Source organism: Erinaceus europaeus, chromosome 8, assembly GCF_950295315.1.
Source record: "Erinaceus europaeus chromosome 8, mEriEur2.1, whole genome shotgun sequence".
NCBI lineage: Eukaryota > Metazoa > Chordata > Mammalia > Eulipotyphla > Erinaceidae > Erinaceus > Erinaceus europaeus.
The window spans coordinates 61,321,964-61,338,723 of NC_080169.1; the positions used below are offsets into that span (position 1 = coordinate 61,321,964).

The 16,760-nt window shown below is 39.7% G+C and overlaps 1 protein-coding gene, 1 non-coding gene and 1 pseudogene across 2 annotated transcripts; all 3 read right to left on the bottom strand.

The window, feature by feature from the left end:
• Positions 1-2,005: 2,005 nt before the first annotated feature.
• LOC103119899 (dihydroxyacetone phosphate acyltransferase-like) lies at positions 2,006-4,460 on the bottom strand. The gene is given in 4 exon segments (XM_060196314.1): positions 2,006-2,454; positions 2,456-2,773; positions 2,775-4,292; positions 4,295-4,460. Coding segments are annotated over 4 exon segments (2,037 nt in total). The 5' UTR covers positions 4,337-4,460; the 3' UTR covers positions 2,006-2,295.
• A 4,417-nt stretch (positions 4,461-8,877) lies between these two features.
• The window catches only part of LOC132539722 (large ribosomal subunit protein uL16-like), a 50,485-nt pseudogene continuing 42,602 nt past the window's right edge, over positions 8,878-16,760 (bottom strand).
• On the bottom strand, positions 9,248-9,384 carry LOC132540071 (small nucleolar RNA SNORA70). Its single transcript, XR_009551339.1, has one exon. It is a non-coding gene; the product is annotated as a small nucleolar RNA SNORA70 (small nucleolar RNA).

Sequence of the window (16,760 nt, forward strand, 5' to 3'; positions counted from 1 at the left end):
TTGATATATGAGAATATGTTGTCCTTGCAAGTGAATAGTCTTCAGAATATTAAAAAAATAATGCATTTATTTTATACATTGAATTTTGGAAGAGAAATGGAAGAAATAAAGAAAGAAAATTTATAAAAGTATTTGAACCAGTGCCTTATCCATTGCACCATATCCTGGACTACCTCCCATTTACTTTCTATGAAGTCAACATCACCCTGATTCCAAAAGCAGACAGACAAAAGAAAAAAAGAAAATCACAGGCCCAATATCTCTGATAAACATAGATGCTAAGATATTAAACAAAATTTTGCCAATAGGATACAGCAATATATTAAAAAGATTGTAAATCATGACCAAGTGATATTTATCCCAAGGATAAAAGGCTGGTTCAATATACATAAATCAATCAATGTGATTTACTGCATCAATAAAACAAACACCAAAAACCACATAGTTATATCAATAGTTGCAAAGAAAGCATATGACAAAATCCAATATTCCTTGATGTTCATTCAAAACACTTCAAAAATGAGAAAAGATGGAAAATTCCCTAATGTAGTTGAGGCCATATACAATGAACTTAGAGCCAATATCATATTCAATGGTGAGAAAATGAAAGCATTTCCACTTATATCAAGTTTTAGACAGAGCTGCCCATTATCAAGATTACTAGTCAACTTAGTGTTGGAAGTTATTGCCATAGCAATTAAACAAGAGACAGGAACTATAGAGATATAGGTTGGAAGCAAAGAAGTTAAACTGTCACTGTCTGCGGACAATTTGATAGTACTATAGAAAAATTTAAAGAATCTAGTAAGAAGCTCCTGAAATTTATCAGGCAATATAGAGAAAGATGTCAAGCTACAAAATTAATAAACAAAAGTCCTAGCATTACTTTATGTAAACACTAAATCAGAAGAAGAAGAAATATGGTGATTTTTACTCTAGATTATAGAAATACCTAATTTTTCTGTAAAATCATAAGGTTAAAAGTAATATGTTATTTTAAATATTTAGTGTTCAGTAAGTTTCTCAATGATCCTTAGATTTTTATGTTAAGAAAGAGAATATTGTCAACAAAAAAAGTAAACATGCTGAAATGAAAAATAGACATTAAATATTAGCAGTAAAAAAACACATTTCTAAAACACCTAGAAACTTATAAAAACTATTTTGAGGGGCCGTGTTCTGGCATACCTATCAGAACATAAGTATTATTGCCATGTGCTAGGTCCTAGGTTAGAAACAACACCTGTAGCTTCACAAACCATGAAGTACAGCAAATACCTTTATCACTTATGGAAAAAAAAGAATGAAAGAGAGAAAGAAAGAAAGAAAGAAAGAGGACAAGAAAGAAAAGGAAAAATAAATAAATAACTTCTAGAAATAATGGGTTCAACTTGCAGGCATGGAGACCCAGAAATCATCATGTTGTTATTTCTGTTTTGCTCACAAAAGATAGTACAGAGTTTGAGACTAAATAATGATAATAATGATAATAAAAAAAAGTTAATTTCCTGAATTTTTCCAAATTCATTTGCTTTAGTCATCTATATTACACCTATGAGTACTTTAGAAGAGTACTTCTAGTAATTGGGGAAAATACTCTTATAATTTCTTTCTTCATATATTACTAAGCTTGTGTTTGTGTCCCAACATATGGTCAATTCTTGAGAATGTTCCATGATCATTTGAAAAAAAAAAAGTATATTCAGTTACTTTGGGAAAGAACTATATCTATCTGTTAAGCTCATGTCATTTGTGGCTTCATTATCTCTCTCTCTCTTTTTTTTTTTTGTCTCAGTGAACTTTCTTTTGCTGTCAGCGGTGTGTGAAAATATCTTAGTGTTATTGTGTACCTGTCAATGTATTCCTTGTAACCCGTTAGTAAATGATTTATATATTTGGGTTCACACATACTTGTTATATATAGGATTCTTGCTCATTTGATCACTATACTGTATCCATGAGAATAACAGCCCCTGTTTTATCTCTGCATTATTGACTTAGAACATTTTTTTTATGTGTAACAAGTTGAAGTTTTAATGAAATAGGAGTTGTACTTTGTTTTTCCAAACATTTCCAAAAGACTGTTTTATTTTAAAATACAGAGTTAGACACAAATGCCTTTTTATCCACTGTGAAGAGAGTATCACACTGATGCTTAAATTGACCATCTCTTCTTGTCCACTGAGTCCACCAATCCAAAGTTTTATGAAGATTGGTCTCTTTCTTCACTTTCCTGTTTGAGTCCTTAGATTACAGTAATAATGTGACCACATCTTCCATAGCCGCTTGGGATTCTTAAAGTTTTGCAGTTATTGTTTTTCCTACCGAGGTCTTACAGCCAAGCATTTCTTCTAATTTTTTTGTGGCAGGTTCATTCACATAAAATATACAGTCATTATTTATCTTCTTCTTCTCTAGCACACCTAGCCTCACAAAAGCTGCTAAGGCATTTTTTTTGTACATCAGAAGATAATACATCATAACACTGTGAAGCACCTTGATCGAGAAGCTGATTTGTGAAAATTCTAACTCCAGCAAGGTACTGTTTCTCAGTGAAGTAGTCATCTTCTTTCAAAAGGTATTTGCAAATCATGTGATAACATTCTACAAAAGGTTGAAAGAGCCCTATTAAGAATTCTAACACAGTATTTCCTTTCTCTGTAACTAGGATGTCCCTTGTAATTTGTATGGCTTCACTTTTGCAAAGCAGGTAACAGCCTTCTTCAAAGTCCTTTAGTGTGTTTCCTAGGAGGAAGATTAACTCATCTGAAAAAAACATCATATAGAAAGTGAAAGCAACTGTAGACATCCTCTTTTCTGGCCCTGGGAGTCATTTGTAATGCCAAAGCTACTAAGGAAGGACGGACAAAAATGATGAGCAACTGGTTCCTGTATGCTGAACACATGAGAAGAGTGATCTGCTGAAAAATAAGTCCATTGACTACTTCTGAGTCTCCGGAGTCCATTTTCAAAATCACTTGGTCTTTGACAAGGCTGGCAATGTTGGAATGCAGAAGGATGCTGGACTGGATAACTCCTTCAGTAGATTCATTATCAGGCCAAGTGAGAAACCCTCCAAAGGTATGAGTTAAACCTTTCAGCCATAAAGTCTTTTCTACCAGATCATCTAAGTTCATGGATGGTCGATTCTGAAGCAGAACAGCAATTATTAGGGTCCATGGACTCAAAACCAGGTTTTGAATTTGCAGAAGCTGCATTTTGTATGCAACTTCAGTGACAAACGTATGGATGTCTTTTGATTGTTTTTGAGGAATATATCTTGGAACCAGGTTATATGGGCTGCGACTCATTCTTCCAGCTGCCAGAGATCGAAGTGATACTGGGTCTCCAAAGTATACATGAATGCTTCCAAAATTTTCAGAGAGAATCTTCCTGGCTCGCAATAACCGAGTTGCAGTTTCTTTAGGCTTGGGAACCCCTAGGAGCTCATATACATAAAGGGCTTCTTCTATTATCTTGTCATAACTGATGCTAATAGGAACAAGATAGGTATCAAAAACTTCTCTTTTAAAAAATGGTTCCATCACAATATTCAGAAGACCAAATTTAGGGGTCAATGTTTTAACAGAGCGACTTCTTGTCCCTTCGAGGAAAAACTCAACAGGAGTATAACCATTCCATAACATTGTTTTTACATATTCTGAGAATACAGCCCAGTACAATTTATTGCCACCACAGGTGCACCACATGAAAAAGGCACCCGACATCCGTAGCAGTTCACCAACCATTTTCATTCCTAGGAAGTCCATTCCTGCTGCTATTACTGGTATAGGCAAATCATAGTTGTATAGAAGAAAAGATAGCATCAGAAAGTCAATGTAACTTCGGTGACTAGGCAGCAGGACAACTGGATGCTCCTGGATGGCTTGTTGTAGTTTCTGAATGCCTTCTTCATTCACACACACTTTAGAGAAAATTTGCTTAAATATTTTGCTTAGAGTGAAAGCCAAAAAGCGGATGGCTCCTAGACATAGGTTGTGGCTCATTTCATCCAAGATATCAGAAACTTCCTCTCTGAGGACATCAACAGAATGAAGGGATTCCTTGGAAAGCCGCTTAATGACATAATGAACTTCTTCAGAATTAAGTACACTATATTTAATATCACTTGGCTTGCAAGGAGTAATTCCCTTGTAGAGAAGAGGTGTGTAACATTTCATTGCAAATTTCAGGTTACTGACATGTCTCCTCTCTTCTAAAATATCTTCAAATTCATCCCACTTTTTGAGCTCCTTTGAGTAGAGAACGACAGCGCCGGGACTAGTGGAGCCGAGCCGACAGAGAAACGAAAATTAGATGAACTGCAAGAATCCATGGTGCTGCTACTGTCCCAGGTGGGGCCTGGAATTCTTTGCTAAGCCGTGGTGGTGCTGTTGCTGGGGGCGGTTCTTTCGTGTGGGGCGGCCTGACCTTGCCTAGGGCAGCGACACCCTCTATGGCCGCTCCGACTTAGAACATTTTTATCTAGCTTTTCACTCTGAGTATCTTTATTATAGCTGTGAGTTTTGTAAAGATGACCAAAAAAAAAAAAATTCATTTTCCAAAATTGCTATAACATTTTAGACTTCAACTACAATAACTGAGTCATTGTGCATCTTAGTCAGTGTTTGGTACTGTTTGTTTTTTGTTTTCCAATTTTAGCCATTGTAACTTTAATTGCAAGACTATTTTAATTTATAATTCTCTAATGATATCGGGTGTTGAACATTTTTTCTCATATTTGTTTTCTACCCAATGAAGGATGCTGATTATTTTATGCTGCATAAAATTTGATTGTTTTCATATTTTTGAACATTTGTTCTTTGCATACTTGAAGTCACTTATCATATATACATATGTGTGTTATGAGTATTATTCTTAACCTACTCTTTGTATTTTCTTTCTTTTGTCACTTTAAAAAAAATTTACATTTATTTATTTATTCCTTTTTGTTGTCCTTGTTGTTTTATTGTTGTAGTTATTATTGATGGCGTTGTTGTTGGATAGGACAGAAAGAAATGTAGAGAGGAGGGGAAGACAAAGAGGGGAAAAGAAAGACACCTGGAGACCTGCTTCACCCCCTGTGAAGAGACTCCCCTGCAGGTGGGGAGCCCGGGGCTCAAACCGAGATCCTTATGCCAGTCCTTATGCTTTGTGCCATGTGTGCTTAACCCGCTGCACTACCGCCCGACTCCCTGCCACTGTCTTTAAAAAAGAAAATATTTGTTAATTTAATAAGTTGTAAATTGTCATTTTGTTCATAAATTATACTTTGGTGTTAAAATGAAGACCCATTACAGCACACAATTTGCATGACTGAGTATCCAAAGATCCAGTCTCAATGCCTTGTACCAAAATAGGCTAGATTAAATGGTAATTCTTTTTCTCAATTTCTCTCTTCTATATGCATTCACTTATATGACAGAGACACTGAAAAATAAAATAAAATAATTTAAACTCACTTAGATTGTATTTTCTTTTTTATAAATTATATTTTCTTTCAGAAGATTTTCCTATCTATCTATTCATTTATTTTCACTATAGCACTGCTCACCTCTGCTTTATGGAGTTGGGAACTAAACCTGGGACTGTTGGTTCCTCAGGATTTTAGAAGTTTTATAGTTTACACGTAGATCTCTGTTGTGTTTTGAATTTATTTAGGTGGCAAATGTAAGAACTATATCACATTCTTTTTTAAATGCAAATATGAGATTATTCCAATACCATTTGTTGAAAATGCTATCCTTTCTCCATCCAGTTATCTTTGCTTTATTCTTTAAAATCATCCAACATGTTATGTTTGTATGTATTTCCGTGTACTCTACTCTGTTAAACTTGGTCTCGTTCTGCAAATGTCCCTCTCTGAAGGCAAACCAGAGAGAATGAACTTTGCTATCCATCTGTAGGCAAGTCAAAGAAGTCTACCTGTTCTAGGAAAGGTTCTTGAGAGTAGAAACAGCAAGGACTGATTCTAAGCATAAGTTAGTTATAAGATGTAACTAAAAACATATTGTTATGATTAAAGGTCATTCCATACTATTTTGTCACACAGTGTTGTTCTATACAGGTTGTAACAAAATCCAACAAATTACATTCAGTCCTTGAGACTGACTGTTGTCCAAAAAAAAAAAAAAAATTAGGAAACCTGCTTGAGCTTGTCTCTTCCTTTCCCTGTAATACACTACCTTGTAGGTTTACAGTAAATCTTTTTTTTTTATTTTTTTTATTTTTTTCTTCTTTTCCTCCTCCAGGGTTATTGCTGGGCTCGGTGCCTGCACCATGAATCCACCGCTCCTGGAGGCCTTTTTTTCCCCCCCTTTTGTTGCCCTTGTTGTAGCTTCGTTGTGGTTATTATTATTGCCCTTGTTGACATAATTCGTTGTTGGATAGGACAGAGAGAAATGGAGAGAGGAGGGGAAGACAGAGAAGGGGAGAGAAAGACAGACACCTGCAGACCTGCTTCACTGCCTGTGAAGCGACTCCCCTGCAGGTGGGGAGCCGGGGGCTCGAACCGGGATCCTTACGCCGGTCCCTGCGCTGTGCGCCGCATGCGCTTAACCCACTGCGCCACCGCCCGACCCCCCTACAGTAAATCTTAAAGTTGCAGAGAGTTAGATGTGAACCTGTAGAGGAAATACCATACCTTTATGGGTTTTTCTCAGGTTGAATGAGTAATCACTTAGTTAACATCCACAAATAGCTTGGTGGAATTTTTCTTGAAACTACATTGACTTTCTAGATCAAATTAGAAGCACTGACACCTGCATATTGAGTATTTTTATTAATGAACATGGGATATAAATCAATATATTTAGATATTTTTCATTTCTTAATGGTTTGCAGATTTATCATGTAAATTATGTACCTGTTTTTTTAGATTTATACTTGACCCTGTTGCTTGATTTTGCCTAGAACCAGAAATCAGAAGATCTGTTAATTAATATGGAATTTGTAGATAACATTAGTTGAACTAATGGAACTGTAAACCTGAATACAGGTTAAATTCCATGTGGAACAATAGCAGTCTGGTTACTACAATTATTAATTCATTTACTGAATCAGTTTCAATTAATATTTATTGCATTCCTGCTAGAAACTACACACTTTGCTAGACCCTCGTGAAATATAATGAATAATACATCATCATTAAACTGTACATTTTGATTATCATCTGTATAACCTGTTGCAAAAATGCCAGCTTTAGACAAAATAATGTATCTGGAATTTTATTTTGGTGTACATTTTACTTTTTCTTGGCTTTTGTCCAAATGAATTATTCTGTGGCTCATTTCTGAAGTGTCTTTATCTTGAGCATGTGTTAAATATTAAACTTTTAAATACAATCTAGCAATATAAATTGCCATCACTGAAGATCTAAATTGGAAATGGCCAGTCATATTTGCATGAGTATTTATACTGTACAAAATACATTTTGCAAATTTAGAGATCTAGTTGATGTGAATAATTGACTCATTAATCAGGAAGCATCCTGCCTAGCAAATACAGAGAGATTGAAAAGATTTGCATAAAATATGCTTTCACTATCAAAAAAAAAAGTGGGACAATGTTACCAATTAAAAGAAAGAACTGCTCAATAATTTGTTTGGCTATGTATGTTAACTCTCTTTTCAGCCACCAGGTTCCAGATGCTAGCATGATGCTGACCAGACTTCCCTGGACAGACGACCCCACCAGTGTGTCCTGGAGCTCTGCTTCCCCAGTGCCCCAACCTACTAGGGAAACAGAGAGGCAGACTGGGAGTATGGATTGACCAGTCAATGCTCATATTCATCGGAGAAGTAATTACAGAAGCCAGACCTTCCACCTTTTACATCCCACAATGACCCTCGGTCCATACTCCCAGAGGGATAGAGAATGGGAAAGCTATCAGGGGAGGGGATGGGATACAGAGATCTGGTGGTGGGAATTGTGTGGAGTTGTACCCCTCTTATCCTATGGTTTTGTTAATGTCTCCTTTTTTAAATAAATAAAAAAAATAATTAAAAGAAAGAACATTTGAGATGAAGACATCTTCCTTGTTAGGAACAGAAAGGTACTGAATAGTACTAGGTACAGAATTTCTGGGATATGCAATCAACGGAGGAATGGTATACAACTGAAAAGATGATATTGTATAATTTGGCAAGAAATGAATTGAACTGGACAGAGTTGATTATGCTAAGTGAAATAGGAGAATGACAGTTACCATATGGTCTGACTTATCTGTGGACTATAGATAACTATAGCAAATAAACTTGCCAAAAAGAAAAAAAAAACTGTCTCTTGGACTTTATTAGAACTATGATGATTATGGGTGTGGGGAACACATGGCTTTGTAAAAAGGTGTGGTGATTTATTAACACATGTAAAGGACTGAAACCATACCCCTGGAGTCTTGAAATTTTGTAAGCCACAGTTAAATTTTTACTAACAGTAAAAATTATATGAGATAAAAAAACTATTCAAATGTTAATCTGAAAATATTCAGGAAACTCTGGCAGTGTCTAAAATGGTGACAACACCCTAAACATCTGCAGGATCCTGTGTTTAGCTATCCACTGACAGCTTCATGAAATACTTCACTACCCCATCACTGACATGGACTGATTTCTGAGATGGTAGGATTTCAGTAAACTTTCCACATGCTGTTTCTAGCCTGTGGGATGCCACTTACATGGGAATTAAAATTGATTTAAACAGGAAGAATTACTAATTTATGCCCAGAGAAGGGGTAGGGGTACACTGAGTTATTTATTTATTTATTTATTTGGTGTGTGTGTGTGTGTGTGTGTGTGTGTGTGTGTGTGTGTGTGTGTGTGTGTGTTTTAAGCAGGATCTTGATTTACTGTAATTGATTAAGGGACACCTCTGAGGCTCTCAGGAGTGCAGGGCCTGCCACTTGTCCAGGGGGACCACGGTTGGGGATGTATTTGACTCCACAGCCATCTGGAATGAGGCTCTTTTCAGCCACTATGTCTTCAGATTCATATGTGTTAAACTTGGTGAATCCCCACTTCTTAGAGATGTGGGTCTTCTGGTGTCCAGGGAATTTGAACTTGGCCCTGCGCAGGGCCTCAATCACATGCTCTTTGTTCTTCAGCTTGGTGCAGAAGGACATGATGACCTGGCCAATATGGACTCTGGCCACAGTGCCCTGGGGATTCCCAAAAGCACCTCTCATCCCTGTCTGGAGCCCAAGGTTAGGGACAGCAGGAGGTCAGGCATAAAATGAACACACGGTAGGAAGGGGTGTCTCCAGGGTCCCTTAGGGCAGCCTATACAAGCAACAGCCTGCATATACTACCAAGGAGGCTGCTGTTTGCAGTCACTGCACACCAGGCACCATGGGGAGGGCTTAAGCACTGTGGGCTTAATTGGCTGTAGAATACTGACAGTTTTATTTCATTAGTCACCAGAAATCAGAAATAGCAGTCTAAATTACCATATTATATAGGTACACAATATTAATCTAGAGGCAAAATATCTCCTTGGCACTCTTACTTTCAATGAGATACTGTGAAACTCTACTGTACAGTTTAGGCTTCTGCCAGAAACTTTCACTTATCAAGAAACCCTATTTTGTCTTCTTGCGAGCTCTGGCCACTACTGAGCATTTTCACATTTTTCTAACTCTCTGGCACCTGGGTCTTTTGGAAGTCATGCAAATCATTTGTCCTAGAGATGTGTGATTTGACGCCCTGTCTGTGCTTTACTATGTTCTACACTTATGGGAAATGCATAATCCCTTTGTTGCACTCTGCTGAACAGGCACAAGTTATGTGTTTTTGTGTTCAGAATTTCCCACAGGATTTATAAAATAAGATGTCCCAAATTTTTATTTTGTTTTATTATTATTATTTTTTCTTTGCATGAATGCTAACATATTTTTAAGTATAGTCTTCTGAATACATTCTTCCTGGAACATATCTTACTTCTTCATTTTACTGTCACTGATTTCTGAACAGTGAAGAAGAGACCTCAAAACTGTACTGGAGCTTTTCATTTAAAAAGGCAAAGTCTTCTTTTGCAATATTGTATAATATGAGGATGTAGCATGAAAAAAAAACAATAAAATATCTAGAAGTATAACTAGCATTGTAACACCATTCTTGAGCCATACAAAATTATCAATTTAAGAAAGCTCCTTGATTTATAAAATTTCGAGTCCTGCCTGTGATTGCCTGCACAGAGGCAGACCAAATTATTTTAATGACAATATAGGGCTCACAGGTTGGACAGCCCCCAACTGCTAACAGGTAGTAATTATATAATGAGCAGTCCTTGAAGCTAGTTAATGACCACTGCTGGTGGTTCCATGAACAGTGAAGAAGAGACCTCAAAACTCTGTACTGGAGCTTTTAATTTAAAAAGGTAAACTCTTCTTTTGCAATATTATATAATATGAGGATGGAAAATTTTCTTAAATCATTGTGAACTCTTGTAAACTTAATTTTGTGATCTGTCACTCATTTTAAAAATCAAACTGCATTCCTTGATATTTAATTGGCTTTAAAAAATATTCTGGGCTGAGGAGATACCATAATGTTTATGTAAAGAGAGTCTCATGCCTGAAGCTATAAAATCCCAGGTTCAATCCCTTCTACTGCCATAAATCAAAATTAAGCAGTGCTCTATTTAAAAATGTGTGTGTGTGTGTGTGTGTGTGTGTGTGTGTGTATCTTTTCCCTTTTTCTTTTCTTTTCTTTTTTTTTTTTTTGTCAGTTGGGCAAACAGAAAGGGTCTGCATGGGTTGTAAAATAGTGGGATGGGAGAAGTCAGTTAACAAAATAAAAGGAAGATTGTTTTTAGATTAAAACCACTTTTCCTCAGGGTGAGGCAGAGGGTCTTATAATGCATATCTCCTAAGTACAGGTCTGGAATGCAGATTTATTAAAATCACCTTTGGGAGAGGGAGAAACTAAAATAAGGGTTATTTCATGTGTTTGTTTTTATGCCTAGCTAAGACTTCATTACTTGGGCTCTTCCCACCACCCCTAGACAGAAAGAAGCAGAGAGGTAGAGGAACAGTGTTGTTAAAATTCCCGCAGCTCCAGCTGGCCGGGCTAGCTTCACGGGCGGGTAACAGAGACGCGGAGACAACGGCTGGGCAGGGAAGCTGTATTTCTTTATTCAGGAACAACGATTCATAAACTAAACCAAACTAATCACCAAACAGAACTCTGCTGTCTCTTTGCGGCGGCGCAAGCACTCTGCCTTACTCTGCAACTCTGGAACTCTGTTGGGGTTCCTAGGGGCGGGGCCAAGCAGGCCCACGAAACTAACAGGACTGATCCAATTCTCTTGGCGGGGGAGAGCTAGAACAAACCAATGTAAAGCATACAACAGAACAGGGAAAGACATCACAGAATTAAAGCTTCCTCCAGTGAAGGGCAAAGTAAGTAAATTATGTTGTCGCTTGCGGTGGTGGCAGGATGCAGAAAAAAGAGGTTTGGAGCAGAAAGGGAACACAATCTTATTTGTGCTGGAACCTCAGAGTTGGGTGAGAGAGCAGCAGTTTGCGTCACATGGAGGTAGCAAAAAATGGCTGCCTCGCACAGCAACCTTCCCTGCGTCTAATCACTGAAGTGAAAGGCAGGCAAGAGGGCAAGGGGTGGAAGAAGAAGGGCTTTTATGGGAATAGCTCTCATGAGAATGAGAAGGGGGAGGAGTAACCATAGCACTCCAGGGTAGGATAATAACTCTCGTGGGAATGGGAAGGGTGAGGAGTAACCAAAGCACTCCAACTATCACGGGGAATCAACAGTGCCCTGAGGGCAAAACATGGCAGATGTGACTGCATCTGCACATTTTCCCAGCATCTCCCCCTTTCCTTATATCTAATGGCCACAGTATAGGAAATTTAGAGTGGAGCAGGCTTAAATGTTTTTAAGGAATGCCATGCTCAGGTGGGAAGATGTAGGATGTTTTTGTGGGGGAGGGAAGACTTACATGGCCACCAACCTTGTGAGATTATGTGTCCCCCCTGTGCTCAACCCCTCTGGAGACAGGGAGACTTACCTGGAGGGACTCATCTCATAGGTTAAGCTCTGCCAGGCTCCACCATCTCCTCACAATATTTATACATCTTTAGGGAAAGATGAGATAGAAAGATCTTTTAACGAGTGGGTCTTTCCACTTGACCTTAATAGCTGGAAGAGTAGATGCTGTTTGCCAGTGAAGAATAATAGGAGGTAAGTCCGAGTTATTGTAAATATTAAAGAGATTTAATGTAGGTAAGGCTTTTGCCAGCTGGATATTGGGGGGGTACATTCCTCATTTGTCTTTATTTAATTGAGCCTTAAGGATTAGATGGGCCCTCTCGACAATGCCTTGTCCCTGTGGATTATAGGGAATGTCTGTGGTATGAGTAATGTTCCAGAGGGAACAAAAATCATTAAATTGTTTGCTGGTAAATGTAGACCCATTGTCAGTTTTCAGTTGAAGATGTAAGCCCATTACAACAAAACAGGAGAGCATATGGCTTATAAGCTTTTTAGAGCTTTCTCCCATCTGAGGTGTCACCCACATAAATTTAGAAAAGGTATCAATTGAGACAAACACATATTTTTGTTTGCCAAAGTTTGGTATGTGAGTAACATCGATTTGCCAAAGAGCATTGGCTTTTAAGCCTTGTGGGTTAACCCCAAGAGTTTGAATAGAAGGTGTTTTTATGAGACTTGCACAGGAGGAACATGTAGCAAGGATATGTTTCAACTGTGGTAAAGGAACATCAGGAAATCGAGCTCGAAGGCCTTTAAGATTAACATGGATTAGGGAATGAAAGTCAGCAGGATCAGAGACAGAGAGTAGGAGAGTTCCTGTGGGGGCATGGCGGTCAGCTGCAGCATTCCCTTCGGACAGGGAACCACGAAGAGGGTTGAGGGAACGAAGGTGTTGAACATACAGTGGTTGGGTTCGAGAACAGAGCATAGAGGCAATTTGAATCAAGAGAGGGAAAAGTGGGTTGTCATCAATTTTCACATAAGAACGAGCAAGCCATGGAAGTAAGTTAACAGTATAGACACTGTCAGAAAAATGGTTGAAGGATTCTGGTACAGCTTCTAATGCAAGGAAAACAGCATAAAGTTCTTTGTACTGAGGGGAATTATCAGGAAGCTCAGTAAAGAGAGGTTTAAGGGATTGCGTGTCTAGGTAATATATAAGGGCATCAGCTCCCTTTATTCCACCATCAGTGAAGCCTGTAGGAGCAGAGGGGATAGGATCTCGAGAGAAAAGTTTAGGTACTAGTAGAGGCAAAAGAGGTAAAGAAGCTATCAATTTATTAGAAGGAAAATGGTTATCTATTTGTCCTGGAAACCCCACAAAGCTTATGGCAAAATTGGAATGATGGCATATGAGCCACTCTGTATCTGTGAGAGAAAAAGGAAGAATAATTAAATCTTGTTCTTTCCCTAAGACCTGCACAGACCTATTTCTTCCTTGGGGAACCATGAATGCTAACATGTCTATCTCAGTGAGGAGTATTGGAGCTCCACCTACTGGTGTGTGAAGCCACTCGAGAACCCCATGGTTCTGCCACAGTGTCCCCACTACTGTAGGGGTGGAGTTAAAGATTAGTAGGTTTACCAGAGAGGAGGGGGAGAATCGAACAAGGTGCATGGCCCTCATGAATATATGGAAAAAGGGCAGATTTAATAGCCTCTTGACAAATTGTAGGACTATTGGTCATGCCCTGGTATAGTACCACCCATTCAAATCTATCAGCAGGCCTGGCATTATTAATAGAAGGAACAGAGAAGGCAAAATTTTTACAGTCTTGTGGATGCAAGGGAATAGAGAAAAAACAACCTTGTATATCAATAGCTATGATTGGAATTCCCGTGGGAATTGCAGAAGCAAGAGGCAAACCCCTTTGAGGGCAGCTCCAGACCTGCATGGTTTTATTTACCGCACGGAGATCTTGGAGGAGGCGCCATTTTCACAAGAGCTTTTTAACCACAAAGACAGGAGTATTCCATGGGCTTCGAGAATGACGAATGTGTCCCAAGGACAACAGCTCTCGGATGAGCTCTTTTAAAATTTCTAGCTTATCCCTAGGCAAAGGCCACTGTTCCACCCAGACAGGCTCATTAGAAAGCCTGTCGAAGCAGGGAGTTTGGTTACGAACAGCGGCAGTTATTATTGGGGGTGCTGATTAGATCTAGTCTCGCAGGAGTGGGTGTTACGCTCTGCAGAGGCATCTGTGGATATCCTAACATCAGGACATTCCAGAAGATCCCTGCCCAGTAGGTTGGTGCTAATATCAGCTACCAAAGGGTGGAAGTGTCTGGTAGTCCCTTCAGGGTCTTCCCACATGAGCGAATCTTGTGTGAGAAAGGCTTGGGTCAACCCTCCAACTCTGTGTAAAAGGGGTCCTGGGAGGAGTTCCCAATTCTGGGGAACCTCTGCTTGCCTTAAAATAGTCTTTTCTTCCCCCTTGTCAATCAAACATTTAAAAGGAATATTGCCAATCCTTACTGTCATAGTAGGATGACCTCGTTCTAAGACAGGAGTGGTCCACAAAATCTCAGGCCCTGAATTTGTACCATTCAGGAGCGTACCATCTTTATGAAACTTGGACCAATAATCTCTCTTCCAATGAAAACCTTTCTGACATCTAGGACAAGGTGTTTGTGGCCTCTGGCTCCCTGACTGAAGGTGGGGTTGCCCTAACTGGAGGCGTGGTTGCCCTGACTGGAGGCATGGTTGCTCTGACTGGAGGCATGGTCGCGGCTTATCTGGACATTGGTTACACCAATGCCCTTGGTGACCACACTGAAAGCAGGCCTCGTTTTGATTATGTGGGGTAACTGTATAAGCTTGTGTCATAATGGGTGCCCCATAAGAGCCTGGTCTAAGTTCCTGTGTCGCTAAAATCCAATCATCTGAGTGTTGGTGTTTAAGACTGAGGCATGCCTGATGGAATTGGGGAATCATGCCATCCTGACAATAGAACGCAGGAGGAGAGAGTGGACATCAGGATTATAAATCCTACTCTCTAAGGTTGACTGCACCCTGGCAATGAAGTTAGCTAAAGATTCATGGGTTTCTTGGCAAAGGGAGTTAATGGGGACTGAGGCCTTTCCTGTGGATGGAGTTAACCTCTCCCATGCTTGTGTTGCACAGATGCGTATCTGTTCAAAATAACCGACTGGAAACTTGGCTTCTGCCTGTTGAATTCCAGTTTCAAACTCTCCTGCTCCATAAAGTGCATCAAAATTCCATTATAGCTGTTTCTGACTATTTTTCTGGGATTTTTTTGAGCATTTATCATGAAAACATGCCTCCCATTGCAAGTAGAGGGGGTCTGGGAGTGCAGCAAGAGCTAAGTCCCTCCAATCTTGGAGGGTATTAAGGTGCTGGAAAAAGCCTCATAAAATGGACTTGGTCCATGGGTCATGAAACCCGTCCTCCTTCACTGCCTGCCTGAGTACTTTGAGTTCCTTGGAGAAGTATGGATGCCACACCTGAGGGTTCTGTTTATTGGGGGCCACATTTACTGGGAAGGTGGGGACTTGGTTTGATGATGAGGTATCAGTGGGGGAAGGAGTCATGGAAGTGGAAGCCACTGGAGAAGTGGCTGCAGGAGAAACCAAACATGTGTCTGCTGAAGCAGGTCTCTCGGGGCAAAATACAGAAGGCTTAGGGTGGATAAGCGCCGTGAACATCTTTAACTCTTGTATCTCAGCCTCAAGGTCTCTTAACCTTTTGGCAGGGTGCCTTATATATATCCTGAAAGATGCAAACATAGCCAAGATAACCCATGGTGCAGCCCCCAGTACAGCCCCCAGTAAAGCGTCTCTGAGGTAGAGAGCCTGTCTCATGAGAAAATAATGGAATGTCTGGGATGCCTCCTGGTAAAGCAGGAAAAATCCCATGGTGGGGGGAAATGCAGGGCCACAGAGTCAGGCGGCTGCCACCTACCTGGGTCTGGGTGGCTTTTCTGGACCTCAGGCCAGGCAGCCCTGTGGGGCATGAGTGTGGGACACGGGCACCAGGTGTCGCTTGTGGTGGCGGCGGGATGCAGAAAAAGGAGGTTTGGAGCAGAAAGGGAACACAATCCTTTATTTGCACTGGCACCTCAGAGTTGGGTGAGAAAGCAGCAGTTTGGGTCACAGGGAGGTAGCAAAAAATGGCCGCCTCACACAGCAACCTTCCCTGCGTCTAATCACTGAAGTGAAAAGCAGGCAAGAGAACGAGGGGTGGAAGAAGGGCTTTTATGTGAATAGCTCTCATGAGAATGAGAAGGGGGAGGAGTAACCATAGCACTCCAGGGTAGGATAATAACTCTCTTGGGAATGGGAAGAGTGAGAAGTAACCAAAGCACTCCAACTATTGCTGGGAATTGACAATGCCCTGAGGGCACAACATGGTGGAACAGGCGCTCTGAGAATGTCCCAACTCTTGCTGAAACTAGAAATAGCCTGAGAGGGCAACATGGCACATGTGACTGCATCTGCACAATTTCCCAGCATTATGTGTCTTGTCAGTTCTAAACATTCATTAATTTATAGAGGGGGCCACATTCATGATACCATTTTGGATTCATTGTGTATTTGAATATTAGCTAATTTTCATTTAAACTATGAGAATGTTATGACCATATTATTATTATTATTTATGTATGTGCCAAATTGGAAATATTTTCTCACAAAGAAGGGTGGGGCTAGCAAAAGAGCTCATTGGATAGTGTTCTGCGTTGCCATGTACATGATCCAAGGTTAAGCCTAGACCCAACCACACTGAAATAATCTTTGGTG